The following is a 13,929-nucleotide window of genomic DNA, read 5'->3' as shown; positions in this document are numbered from 1 at the left end:
TTTCCTGATTTATACCTACTACTTCCTTTTCTTTGGTGTCATATTGTAGCTTGCCTGTAGAAGTGGCTTCACCGTGTGGCAAGGTGGGTGGATTTTAGGTGGCAGAACAGAGAGTAAAATCTCAGGTAGATATGTCTAGCCCAGCCAGGTAGTTCTTTTGCCCAGTCTTCACTGGAAACGAATAGGACTGGTGCAAGCCCTAAACTGACTCTGTTTTGCCCAAAAGAATTCCCAAGTCCTTTGGAATTTAAAGCACACCAAATAAGCAAGTTCACGACTGGCTAGATTATTATTATTTTTAATCATAAAACTAGGATATTTTTGAGCACCTAAATGCCCCTGGTGCTTGTGGGTCCTTGGTGTTTGGTATATAAGCTTATATTAAGTTCAGCGGAGTCCTGATTAGATAGGAGTATTTGCTTGTTTATCATTAAGGCCAGTGTTTAAATAGTGCGGTTAGCTCTATTATGTCCTGACATTGAACTGTGCGATTTAGACAGTTGTGCCTGACAGACTTCCAGCTGTGTCCCTGGGGTTGATTTCATAACAGGAGATGGATAATTCAGGTGCTTTTTAAACATCAGAATCTCACTTTTGGAGGAGAGGGAAACGGCCCAAACTGCTGGGGAACTATTATGGTACAATCTGTATTTGATTTGCACAAAAATGCACCCGTGTTCTTTTAAATACTTTCACACCCGCCTGCTGCAATTTCAGCAGAGCTTGTCCAGGAAAAGGTCCCTGGGAAACAGGCCTTGAGAGGAATCCACAGTCTTAAGGAACTCATTCTGGAGGCAGAATATCCAAAGCCTCACCCTCTAATAATAGCCTTGTGTCTCCTAACAGGGAGCAGTGAAGACGGAGAAAAAGACTGAAGCTTCTTTCCTCGGTGAATGGTCATCGTTTTGTGGGGGGTCACTTCTGCTTTTTGCCTAACAGCCAATATTTTCGTTTTCAAAAACAACAACGACTACCCTCTTGCATCTGAAAACAAAGCAGACCTGCTGAAATCCAATAATCAAGATGTTTGCACACCCTGAAGGCAATGTTAGATCAAGACCTGAACTTGAAGGTGGATGTTACTTTTTGTAGTGTACTTTTTTTTTTGAAAACTGGTGCATTTTGCATTTCCTTTAAAAATATATATGTGCTAGCCTTCCCCTTCTCCCCCCTCTCCCACCCCCAAAGTACTTGAAGTATCCTGCAGACAATTTGTAACAAATATGTACAAGTTATGCTCTGGTTTATATATAGGATTGTACCATACCCTTTTGTATTCTCAATGTATTATCTCTATGAACATGTAAAATTGTACATAGCTGAGCAGAAGGTGGCTATGTCACTTGAAGCTGCCTGACTTGAGAGCTGTTGTGTAGAAAGCCATATTTCAAAGACTTCACACCTTGCTTAGCTGCAGATGCACTAGTAACTGCCCTTCCCAGGTCCTTCTGCATTGTACAAAGCCATTCTTCTTTGCTTCTTGATTGATGGAAGTTGTTTGGGGTCCTTTACCTGCCTGACTGGTTTGCTTTGTGCTCCTGTGCCCCTTTTTTGCACAGCGTACTTGTTGGGGTGTACAGAGCTTGAGTCTTCCTGTTTTTATAATTTCTGGAGCTTTGTATGCTATCCACTTTTCTAAAGGGGCAATTCACTTTCTTATATTCCCATCTGCAGTACAGTGGTCGACGAATTGACTTTTTAGTTATAGTTGGCTAAAAAAAAAATTGTGGTGTTGTAACATTCTTCTGTTTGCTTCCCTCTGCACCCAAGACGTCTGGAAGACTCAATATCTGTGTATGTGTGTGTGTCCTTAAATGATGGTCTTGGTTACTGGGTAACTTCTTGAATCGCTCATCTCATCTTCAGGGAAGTGTTAACATTTCTGCTGATGCAATGTAAAAGGGGATGTGTTGACTCATGCAGTTGCTCTTTCTCTTTGTGTTTGAAGTTGGGATTCTCTAAAGAAGCAGCTTTAGCAGAGCAGGCGTCACCTGTGGATATTTGAGAACCAATCTTCAGTAGGGATTTGGGTCTTCTGTGCCAGCTGTAGTTGGCACATACTGCAGGTTTCCATGCAAAACTGGTAGTTCTAATACCTTAAGGATGGCTAATAGAAACTTAAGGGCTAATTGGCAGTGTGTTGTTAGACCCAGATCTTCCAGAGCTTTTAAATCCCTTGCCAGAGCCCTGTTCTGCTGATGGAAAGCTACTCTGGCTTTCATAAAATAGGAAGGGGTTTAGTGTATAGCTCTCCTAAGTGTGTGAACTCAGAATATAAGCTGCAGGGTCCCCCGCCCCCGTCTCACTTTTAAAATGACCACTTGAACTGTAAAATGTGTTTTGCAGCCTCAGCTTTGGCAGTGGGGGAAGACATATGTAAAAAAATGTTTTCTTTTGTTTTTTTAAAAATTAAGCTATCCAGCTGACCTGCACAGGTTTCTTTCTGCTTCAGGTCTGAGAACATCTGTAAATGGCATGAAAATTGGTAGCTTTTAAACCTTCTCATCAAAGAATGTATGAAAGTATTGAGGGTTTTCCTTTGCCGTTCTCCTTCAGCCAGGCTGGTTCTCATGAGCCCTGTGGAGGGCAGAAATTGAAGTGCATTAAAATTGTGAGTTATGGACTCCCCCATTACACAAGGAACTCATTTGTCTAAAGAAAAAGTAATAGAACAGCTTGAGACATGTATTGCTTCAAGCATTTGCCCGCAACATGATCTCATGTGCCAACTTTTCTCTAAAGCTATACTGTCTGTTTGGAGTATCCCGCAATGTTTGTTCTTGGAAGAGCAAATTTTAATGTGCACTGAATTAATTTTCAAAATACACATTACAACCTTGGGTCTATTTGGAATGGTTGTTCCTCTCTTGGACAGGCCTGAGTCAAGTAGGGAGATTTTTAAAGTCGGATTAGGTTGTTTTCCCCCTCTTTCTGCTTTTTCTTAATGTAATAAAATTAAAAGCAAGGAAACACAAAAGTGAACCTGCCCTACTGAGTTTTCAACAATATATGGAATTGTGCAGCAGAAAGTATAGCCCCCCCTAACTTTGTAGTTTATGACTTCAGACTTAGTTTATGGCAAGGAGATAAGCTGTGGCTCTCTAGATGCTGTTGGACTTCAACTCCCTCAGCCCCAGCCAGCATAGCCAATGGCTAGGGATGATGGGAGTTGTAGCCCTACAGCCTCAGGAGAGGAACAGCTTAGCCACCCCTGGTTTATGGAGTAAAGGGGTGCATTGGTAGTATTCTTTGCTTTTATCCCTTTTTTTTAAAGTGTGAAAATTATGAATAGCCTAATCTCACTTGTGTGCATTCCTCATGACTGCATTTTCTCTGGGTGCCTGCCCCCTTTTGCCAAAAATCGGCACTCCAGAGCCTCATGCTGCAGATAGAAATTGGCTTGCTTAGTCCTGGATTGGAATTCACACAGTTTGGAGATGCAGCCAGCCACAAGCCTAACATCTGGTGCATTGAGTGGCTTCAGGGCTGTCTGGGGGGACGGGGGACGGGCATTAGAAAACACTTCCTGGAATGGGTTCATACGGCTGGCACTAATCATGAGGGAGGCTTAAAAAAAAAATAATCTCCACAGACCGTGATGGAACCTAACACACACTTGTTGCTTTGGCCATATGAAATGCAAACTCGCTATCTCTGACGCTTGTTCTTCCACTCTGTGGTGAGAAGAAGGCAAGGCAGAATTTCAGAGTAGCAAGGCAGAATTTCAGATTAGATCCCATGAACACAAAACTCTCTCATAGTGGGCAAAACGATATTGTGAGGCACCTGTAACTAACAAAAAGCTCTTAAAACGAGTGTATTTTAAAGCTCACACACACACACGCACACACAAATCCAGGCTAGTTAGCCCTAACACATCACTTGAAGCCCAAATTTATACCTTTTAAACCGTGTAGAGGTTTCTTTACTGCATGGTTCACAAGCTGACTTCTGTGTCCTTTTTTGCACCTTAGTTACCCAGACGACTGTTGTGTGTCTTGCAAGATTTGAGCAGGTTAGCATTCGTTGTGATGGTTGCGAGTAACAGTTCTCTTCAAGGGGGCGGCGGGGTGGGGGTGGGGAGTTGTAGGTTTCCTTCAGACTTAAAAGCCTGTGTTTTTAAAGGAGGATAGTGACTTTAGGACCAGACGTGCAAATCCAAGAATTAACATGAGGGAATCTTATCCCAACTTTTGCTGCTGCTGCTGCTGCTGCATGTGTTTAGGGTTCCTGCTTCTCTCCCCTTCCCCGCTGCCCCCCAGTAGATCACCTGTACATTTTAAACAGCTGCATGTTAAAACTTTTAGCAAGCAATTCCACCCTAATCCCCCCCCCCCAGTTTTAAGGATGAATTGCTAGGAAGAAGTTTTATGTTGTAGAGTTCTCCTCCTGTGTTTCTTCTGAAGGCACCGGAGCCCAGCCAGAAAGTTTTGGCTGTTGAAGGGGTCTCTTGTCTTTGCTGCTCCAAGGTGAGGAGGAGGAGTCACTTAGGGAACAGAGCAAGGCGTTAGCAATAGCTTATTTAACACTAAATTTTGTGGGGTTAAGAAGCCCTGGAACCAGGAGCAGCAGTGCCACAGTTGCACCAGTGCATCTGTGCTCTTGCTGTTCCCCTGCAGGGGCCGTGGGGCGTGCATGTGTTTTGTAAATGGGAGCTGGACTTCTCATAATGGCCAGGGTAGTGTAGTAGTTCAAAGAGGCTCAGGCTGAAAGATGGAGGGTGGTATCCAATGCCACTTGTACTCAGAGTAGACCCGCTGAAAGTCAAGTTCATTCATTCCAATGGATGTATACTCTTGGGTTGGGTTAGCTTTGGATACAACTCAGTAGGTCATACGTTCCTTCACCTAGATCCCACCCCTGTAAAGTAACATTTGCAATGCAGCAGTTCAAAATGAAGAGAGTTTTAATTGATAAATAATTTTCCAAGTTCTGTGCACAAGTGAGAAGGGGAAAGCCACCGCTTTTATTGGAAATGAATGGATTCTTTTTTAAAAAAAAAAACACTTAATGAAGCACTAATGAGAGCCATTCATGCCTACTTTTTAAAAATCAGTATTTTAGATTGATTTATATGCAGTTCTGATCCTGTTGTCTTTTTTTGGGAGGGAGACAGCTTAGTTAGGAAGGTTTTTTTGGGAGGGGGTAGACACAATTATGCACTCAGTTTAAAATTGCATTGCGGGTAAAACGGCTATTTAGATTGGAAGGTGGAATTGGAAACTTATTAGCCTTATAAGAAATAGCCTTAAAAATAAGAATGGAGTGTAAAAAATAAAGATAAAAATAAATTCAGCTTTAAGTTGTATAAAATAACCTTTCTTTAAAAATAATAATCAAGTCTTTAAGGGCAAATTGTTGAGATGAGAGTACAGAAGAGAGGAGAAAGTGTTCAGTACCACCAGCCCGGTTTTTGTTTTTATTTTCAAATGAAACTTGAATGAGTTTAAGATGTTTGGTTCCATTTAATAAATCGTCTGATCTTGCACAGTGGTAGCTGTCACTTAATGGTAAATGGTATCTGTGTGTATATACAATGTTTTACTCTATTTGTAAATGAGGAAATTTATGTTACAAAATCATAGGGGAGAGGTTTTCCTATTGGAAATTTAATACAGGTATGAGGTTTATGGCAATATTCTAGTCAATGAAATTTCAGGTCGAATTTGTCTTTAAATTGTGTAAATTTTAAAACTGTAATATTTCTACTGTACATTGATCATGCATAGTGTGATTCAAGACTGCTTGTAATTTAAAGAACCTTATTTAATATGCAAAATAAAAATAAAGGTATATATTTATAAATCCTGGTGTCCCATCTGCATTTTGTACTGTGCCACCTAACCTGAGGGAACGTGAAGCTTTCACCAATGAGCTATGGTTCATCCTTGCCTTTGGGTATATGTCAAGTGGGGTGATTGTTACAATAATGACGCCACATCTTTTTTCACTTTTTAAAAAATCTGTTGATGCAGGAGATTTTAGGATTAAGTTGTTTTACAAAGTACCGTTAACCAGTCTTCAAGGTTGGGTGGTGGCACAGACGTTGACAGCTTGCTAGGGTGAATAGAACAGGTTCTTCAATTATGGCATTTGATCATGGTGAAGGGAGCACAGCCAGATATCAGCAACAGGATTGACAAGTTTTGAGGACTGGCCCTGGTACAAATGGCATGCCACACACCTGCTTTTTCCTCTCTCTCCTGGCTGTGTTGTGTCCCTTGGGTTTGCCATAGTTGCTCTCGCTCAGGCCTGATGCCATTGCTGTGGTGGCAAACACTGTCGACTGCTACCCAAAGGTGGGTTGCTTTTTCTCCAGAACTCTGGCACAGATTGCTTGTGTCGTAGTTGAGCATTTGAGTTCAACTAGTTGCACATTTGAGCTGCAGGGAGCACCCAGCTTTGTCACTGACAGGTGAGAAGATGTAGCTTCACCTGAAAGTAGCACTTTGTAATAATAATAATATCCCACCCATCTGGCTGGGTTTCCCCAGCCACTCTGGGCGGCTTTCAGCAGAATATTAAAATACAATGATTCATCAAATATTAAAAGCTTCCCTAAACAGGGCTGCCTCAGATGTCTTCTAAAAGTCTGATAGTTGTTTATTAAGCTTTATTCAGCTTCGTTAAAAATTCTAAGTGGCTGGGTTGTCAACGAAGACCACATTACCAATATGTTCATTCTATCCAACCTCAGGGTAACGCCCATTTCTCTTTACATCTGTTGGAAGCACGTTGTTACACATCCGTATACAAATGTAATTTATAATAATTGTATGCCTTGCTTGTGATGGAAGAATGCATTGAGAGCTGCTTCCACAATGGGCTACAGCATTGCCAAACCTGACCCTCCAGATGTTTTGGGACTACAATTCCCATCATCCCTGGCCACTGGTCCTCTTAGCTAGGGATGATGGGAGTTGTAGTCCCAAAAACATCTGGAGGGCCGAGTTTGCGAATGCCTGAGCTAGAGAGTAACACTCGTGTGTGATTTGTGTGCAGGTTGCCTGACAGTCTGCAGTTTTTCTATGTGGAAGAAAGCAAAAAGTGTGTGTGTTTGTGTGTGTATCTTTCTTCCAAGTGTACCTAATTTCCAGGGACAGTCCCGGATTAACAGAAGCCATCCCGGTTTCTGATCTGATCCTGGAATGTCCGGCTTTTCCTTAGGACATCCCTATTTTCATCAGAGAAATGTTGGAGGGTATGGAGTTATGCGACCCCCGAGCCAAGGAGATAAGTAACTATACAACCTTTAGAAGACACCTGAAGGCAGCCCTGTATAGAGGAGGTTTTTCAATGCTTGATTTTTTTATTATGTTTTTATAGATGTTGGAACCTTCCCAGAGTGGCTGGGGCGACCCAGCCAGATGGGTGGGGTATAAATAAGAATGATCACTACTACTACTATTATGATTATTATTGAATAGGACATCCCTATTTTCATCGGAGAAATGTTGGAGGCTATGGTCTGTGTCAAGCTGACCTAGCCCCGATTGCTTCACTTGGCTGGCTGAGAAACAACAACGCATTTCATGACTGCGAGGCCACCAGCCACCCCCCTCCGCTGCCCACTCTCTCTTGTGCAGCAAACAGGGGGGTTGCCCATGTTGCTTCTGCGATCCCTGCCCACACTGCATAATCCTTGCTTAGCTTCAGCCACATGGCGAAACACTCTTATAATTTCACAACTGCCACACACACCTCTTGGCTTATTTGCAAAAGACTTGACCGAGCCAAACTCCTCCTCTCTCACCTGTTTGTGCATTAAAGTGACGTGTCCTAGCCCCGGTAAGCAGTCTGCAAGAGGCAGAGGAATTCAAAGCACTTGCTCTCCTGCATGTGAGCACCTTGCTCACCGAAGACACCAGCTTGGAGTTAAGGATGCTGCTGCCGTCATCTGCCCCATTGCTGGGTAGGTATCCGCCCCATATTTTATATTTTATTCAGAACCGCTCACAATCGAAAATCCTGGTGGAAAGACTGGAATCTGAACAGGAGAGCAATCAAGGGGGGTTGATCACACACATGCTCTTAAAACTATCAGTGCAAAACGTGGCATTTTAAAAAATCCATTCTTCTTTTAGAATGGGTCTCGTTCTGGATCAGGAACATCTTTTACTGGTCCTAACTATGCCAGGGCTCAGTGTGTGGTGTAGCTAATTAAGAGTTTGGGACCCAAATCGCCAAGAAGCCTGACCTGCCTCTCAGCCTAGCCTACCTCACAAGGTTGTTGTGATGACAAGATATGGAGGGGAGAGCTATGCATGCGACCCTTTGGCTCCCTGGGGAGGGGGAAGTGGAATGTGAACAGAATAGTGAGAAAGAAGAAGCTCTCAAGTATGTAGCTTTTTGCTGGAGATCTTTGGGGATGCAGATGCAACAGAGTAAGGCCCCATCTACAGTGGTACCTCGGGTTACAAATGCTTCAGGTTACAGACACTTCAGGTTACAGACTCCGTTAACCCAGAAATAGTACCTCGGGTTAAGAAGTTTGCATCAGGATAAGAACAGAAATCGTGCAGCAGCGCCACAGCAGCAGCAGCGGGAGGCCCCATTAGCTAAAGTGGTGCTTCAGGTTAAGAACAGTTTCAGGTTAAGAACGGACCTCCAGAACGAATTAAGTTCTTAACTCGAGGTACCACTGTACATGATTCATTTAAAGCAGCACGATACCACTTTAAATAATCATGGCTTCCTGCAAAGAATCCTGGGAACTGTAGTTTAAAGGTGCTGAGTGTTGTTCGGAGAGCCCTAGTAACCTTGCAGAGCTGTATTTCCCAGAGTTCCCTGGGAAGAGGCAATGATTCTTAAGCCACTCTGAGAACTGTATTTCCGCGAGGCGAATGGGGGTTTCCTAACAACCCTTAACAACTCAATTTCCCCCAGGATTATTTGGGGGGACCCTTGTAAAGTGGTCTGATGTTGCTTGGCATGTACAATGCATACGGGGACCTAAGTCATGAAAAGAGAGTACTGCTAGCACGGAGAAGGGCTCAGTGCTAGGACACCTGCTCTGCGTGTAGAAGGCCAATAGTTTAATTCCCCAGCATCTCCAAGTATGTTGATGAATGTCCCCAGCCTGAAACTTTGGAGACTCACTTCTAGTCAGTGTAGACAGTACTGAGCTCAATGGAGCCTTTGGTCTCATGTGGCGTAAGGCAGCTTCCTAAAGAGGGGAGAGAGGGCAGGAGACATGCCCAACCGACTCCCTGCGCCTTGTTCTGCTGCACCATGTGCACTCAGCAAGGAACTGCAGCCCAATGCAATTGCCTGTTGAACGTACTTAATACATACTTGAGTATTTGCCGTGCTCATGTGTTATATATTATCGAGGTACCAACCCAGAATGGCTCAGTCAGTACAGCATGAGACTCTTCATCTCAGGGTTCTGGGTTCAAGTTCCGCGTTCCTGCATTGCAGCGGGTTGGGCTAGATGACCCTTGTGGTCCCTTCCAACTCGACAGTTCTATGATTTTATGGAGATAAAGAATAAAGCTTGGAGGAGAGGGGCAGCGGACCCTAAGTTAAAAGTAACCTTGGAACAGTGTGGGCAGCTCTCCTATCCCTGGATAGCTGGGGTTGGGTGCCTCCTACAGCCGTCTGCTCATCTTTGAGGACTTAGGAAGTGGACAGCATATGAACTTGCCTGCTTTGTTTTTGTTGCTGCTAGTATTTAATCAAACTCTGCTGGGTCAAATGGTTTAATCGCTCTGCTCTATATAGAGAAGCCAAGCTTACTTTCCCACCCTTAATGGCATTTTGCCTCTCAAAGAGGTTGAGCATTGTCTGAGTTGACCTCCTTGCCTGAAAACCTCATCTTGAATACACAACTGTTTGGATAATGGGAATCTGCCTTAATACCAAGTCAGATCCATCCAACTCACTGTTGTCTACACTGGCCGTGGCTTTCTAGGTGTTCAGACAGGGAGTCTCTCACAGCCTTACCTGGAGATGACCAGGATTGAACCTGGGACCTTCCGCATGTGGGGCAGATGTTCTACAGCTTAGCTACAGCCCTCCTCTCAAATATAGCTGCTTGGTGTTGGTTGTTGTTCAGTGGTGAAGACCATTCTCTCCAACATGGATTCATATGTAGCAAATGTTTCCAGAGACCAGGCTTAGGTCATAGTAACTTGATGGCTCCATTGCTTCTAGAAATTATGAGTTCATCCATCTAGCTCTACCAATCTACCCCTTTTAAGGATGCTGTTAGTATCATAGAAATAGAACTGGATCTAGACACAGTGGTGGGAAACCCACATCCGTCCAGAAGTTGTTGGACATTGTCCCATCGTTCCTGGCTGTTGGCCATGCTTGCTGAGGCTGTTGGAAGTCCAACCACATCTAGAGGGCCACAGGTTCCCCATCCCTGATCTAGAAAGTCGGTAAACTTTTTCTGTCTCAAGATTCTCAAGAAAGTCTGCAAAACGTTGAATTTGAGCTTTTCAGCTTCCAGTAGTCAGTCAGAGGCAGTCATGCTTCTGAATACGAGCTGCTGAAAACTGCAAGAACAGAGAGTGATCTGTTGCTCACATCCTGCTTAGGAGCTTCCCACAGGCATCTAGTTGGCCACTGTAAGGGCAGGATGCTGGACTAGATGGGCTATTGACCTGATCCTCCAGACTCTTCTCATGTCCAGGTGTTGAATTAGAATTCTGAAATGCTGATCTGCTGCTTGCATTTTTCTGCTATTGCAGTTTGCACCCAGGCAGAGGGAGGTTCTGGTACTAATCCTTCTTCACAATGGAAATCGGACATTATCAGATTTTCCCATCTCAGCTTGGGGTTCTTTGTGGCAGGGATGGGAGGGAACTGGTTGCCCCCCTCCCAGTGTTCTTGCACTCCAACTCCCATCAGCCCCCACAAGCATGGCTAACAGTCGGGGATGAAGGGAGTTGCAGTCCAGAGATGCCTAGAGCGTCCACAGGCTTCTCCATCCCTGGGTGAGAGTGGCGAGAGACTTGGAGGTGCTCATGAGGTCCAGCTCTCTGCTTGACCTTGAAGCTCACTGGGTGGTTCTTGGGCAATTGGGTATTTTCCAACCTCTTTTACTTTGCAGAGTTGTGAGTGGGATAAATAGGTTGAGTCCAAGTGTGTTGCCTGAGCTCCCTTTGAGGAATGGCAGGTGCAGATGAGAAAGATAAACATTGTCTCTGCATCTGTTGTCTGCCTGGAGGTGGGATAGATGGGCTCAGGGTCTGCAGTATTTTACTAGTATGAAACAGTTTTTTTCCACCTGGGCTCTCCCGGCTCTTCGCTGTCCTGGCTTTAAAGGACTGGGAGACACAGGAGCCATCAGTGGTGCTGCTCCCAAGCAGGCAAGAGAGCTAGAAGGGGGAGGTTGCCATTTTTAATACTCCATGCAAGAAATCCCATCCAAATCAAAATACAAAGCATAGCAGGGGAACGTTCTATCCCAGCTCCTTCTCCCTGCTTTTATTAGTTTTCTAGCTTTGGGTTTAATATTTGGCATTCTGCTTCCCCAACAATCAAATTTAGCTCAAAGCGGGTCACAACAGCAGCAAAACATCACAAAATATATATCACTTCCACATTTGACAATAACGAGGATGTGAGTCTTTTCATGTCCTTCTCCCAGGCCAGTGGAATGCTGTGCCAAGAGAGGTTCAGCAGGCACCTTCTGTTTTAAGCGCTTGCTGAAAACTTCTCAGTTCCTTCAGGCCTGTTCAGGCAATTAAGAATACACCTTCCCACAATAGTTTGCTGATTTCTGATTTAAACTGCACAGTTTTATGTGTTATTATTGTAAATTGACTTTTATATTTTTTTTACGGATACCGGTTTATATAAACAAATAATACAAAAGGAATATGCAAACACACAAACACACACATGTGACTCCCCACTTATCTGGGGGTTACGTTCCAGGCCCCTACATATAAGTGAAATGCACATAAGTGGGGAGCACCCTGGAGACACCTTCATGCAGGAATGCCAGCATGGCCCAGCGACCGTGGGTACCTGGGGCTGTGAGTGTCATGCAGTGTGCATGACCCTGGCATGGAAATTTGTGGGTGCCCGGCCCCTTCATGGGGGATTTTGTGGGTGCTTGGGTGCCCAGGGCCTCAGGGAGTTGGCAACTATGCCCTTATGGCTCATGAGGAGACCCTTTCCAGCACCCAAATAGGACATCCTCTTCATACTCCAGAGAGGGTCTCCTTGCATGCCAAAGGAGCATGCAGGCTTATCAGCTGATGTGCAAGAAAGTGGTGGCTGCTGCGCTACCCCACGTGTCAGCTGTTAGGCAGGGAGGCTGAGCAGCCTCAGCAAAGTCCTGCTGCGCCTCCAGCTTGTGAGGAGACCCTCCCCAGAGCCCGAAGAGGCCATCTTCTTCAGGCTCTGGGTAGTGTCTGTTCATGAGCTACAGACTTTCCAGCTCTTTCGTGCCATTTCCGGGTTCCCCGCACAATGCATGTGTGCAGTCAGGCACAAGTAGAGAGTTGCCTGCATATAACAACAAAAAAGTGTGCAATAAATGCAGCCTACCCACCCATGTTTTTGCATTCCAAAAGTCAGATCCACCCTTGCAGTGACAATCCTTTCCACCACACTCAGGACTCCACTGCCTCTATATCCTGAATTTATAAACCAGACAGACCCCTGTTGAGTGACATCTGATGAGAATGCATTTTCTGGCTCTGTTGGCAACTAATTTAGTGTCTTCTTTTTAAAACAGCCCTTTGGTTGGTGCCAGAATCATCTTCCACAAGGAAATAGATCTGGGATCCGGTTTCCTGGTGTCGCGCCGACGATGAAGGCCAAAAGCAAAGGTGCGAAACGTCGGCACACCATCCCCGAAGACACCTTGCGTCAAGAGCCAGCCCCTGGCGGGGAGGAACTCGGGAAATGCTTGAGGCGCAAAGAGAAGAGGAACAACGAGGGCCAGAAGAGCCCTTCCAGGCCGGCGAAACTGCCTTGGGGAGGTAGCAAAGACAGGCGCTTGCGGAGGCTGGAGAGCAATGAGCGGGAGAGGCAGCGCATGCACAAGCTCAACGCCGCCTTCCAGGCCTTGCGGGAGGTCATTCCTCATGTGAGGGCGGAGAACAAGCTCTCCAAAATCGAGACCCTCACCCTGGCCAAGAACTATATTAAGTCTCTCACCTCGACCATTCTCCGGATGTCCAACGGGCACATCCCTGCCGCCGAGGCCCCCGGTGCGGGGAGCAGGTCCAAACTGTACGAACACTACCAGCAGCACTGCGGGGAAGACGACGATCCCGCGGGGCAGCTGCAGAAGTATTCCACCCAGATCCACAGCTTCAGGCAAGGCAGCTAGAGGGTAGACAAGGGTCTTCCCTGGTTGTGTTTCCTGTTCCCAGGGAAAGACCCAAAAGGGTCAATCAACAGCGTGGCGAAAGGATTTAGGGAAGGCTATGTTTGCTCCCCTTTGTTTGTTTGAAAAGACCTGTGAATTCACACCGAACAATTCTGAGGCTGGATTATGCAATGGACAAGTGGGTTCTGTGACCAAACACATTGCAAGGCAAAAGCTCTCCGGTTCCCCCAGAAGGCCATGATACTCGCCACCACCTCCATTCACAGATTTTTTTGTTTTCTTTTCTAACTAAAATTCTGTGGCTTTTGAACATACTCAGCCCTCATTGGAGTATATTTTTTGGGGTGGTAGGAGGTGGTCCATTCAGGGATTTTGGGCTGGATTTTATTTTATTTTTTGCATTTCAGCAAACCTTCTGAGCATGCTGACACATGAACATTTGGTGGCATCACTTTTACCTCTGTGGTTCTGTTTTGGCAGTACGGAACTGTGTGTGCAGTAGACACTTGAGATTTCAGTTCACAGTAGCATAGAATTGTAGGTTTTGAGGGACTCCAGCGGTCATCTAGTCCAACCCTCTACAGCGCGAGAATCACAGCTTAAGAAATCCCAGACAGATGGCTGTATAAAAA

At 45.1% G+C, this 13,929-nt stretch overlaps 2 protein-coding genes across 3 annotated transcripts in view; both read left to right on the top strand.

Moving 5' to 3' along the window:
* LMTK2 (lemur tyrosine kinase 2) overlaps positions 1–2,970 on the top strand; it is a 41,769-nt gene extending 38,799 nt beyond the window's left edge. The window contains exon 14 of one of the 2 annotated variants that reach the window (XM_053365492.1): positions 847–2,970. In XM_053365492.1, the coding sequence (XP_053221467.1) occupies positions 847–875 (29 nt within the window). In that variant the 3' untranslated portion in view covers positions 876–2,970. The remainder of the gene's footprint in view (positions 1–846) is intronic. The other variant, XM_053365490.1, reaches the window with a different exon arrangement.
* Positions 2,971–7,604: 4,634 nt separating this feature from the next.
* On the top strand, positions 7,605–13,677 carry BHLHA15 (basic helix-loop-helix family member a15). The gene is made up of 2 exons (XM_053365496.1): positions 7,605–7,912; positions 12,698–13,677. The coding sequence occupies exon 2, from the start codon at positions 12,773–12,775 to the stop codon at positions 13,295–13,297; it is 525 nt and encodes a 174-aa protein (XP_053221471.1). The 5' UTR covers positions 7,605–7,912; positions 12,698–12,772; the 3' UTR covers positions 13,298–13,677.
* The last annotated feature ends 252 nt before the right edge of the window (positions 13,678–13,929 follow it).

The sequence above is a fragment of the Podarcis raffonei genome, chromosome 14 (genome assembly GCF_027172205.1).
Source record: "Podarcis raffonei isolate rPodRaf1 chromosome 14, rPodRaf1.pri, whole genome shotgun sequence".
NCBI classification, from domain to species: Eukaryota; Metazoa; Chordata; class Lepidosauria; order Squamata; family Lacertidae; genus Podarcis; species Podarcis raffonei.
The sequence above is the reverse complement of the archived record's forward strand: the minus strand, read 5'-3'. Positions and strand labels throughout refer to the sequence as shown.

What these genes read in the sequence shown, in the direction of transcription:
- BHLHA15 (XM_053365496.1), top strand. Translation starts at nt 12,773, where the DNA reads ATGAAGGCCAAAAGCAAAGGTGCGAAACGTCGGCACACCATCCCCGAA.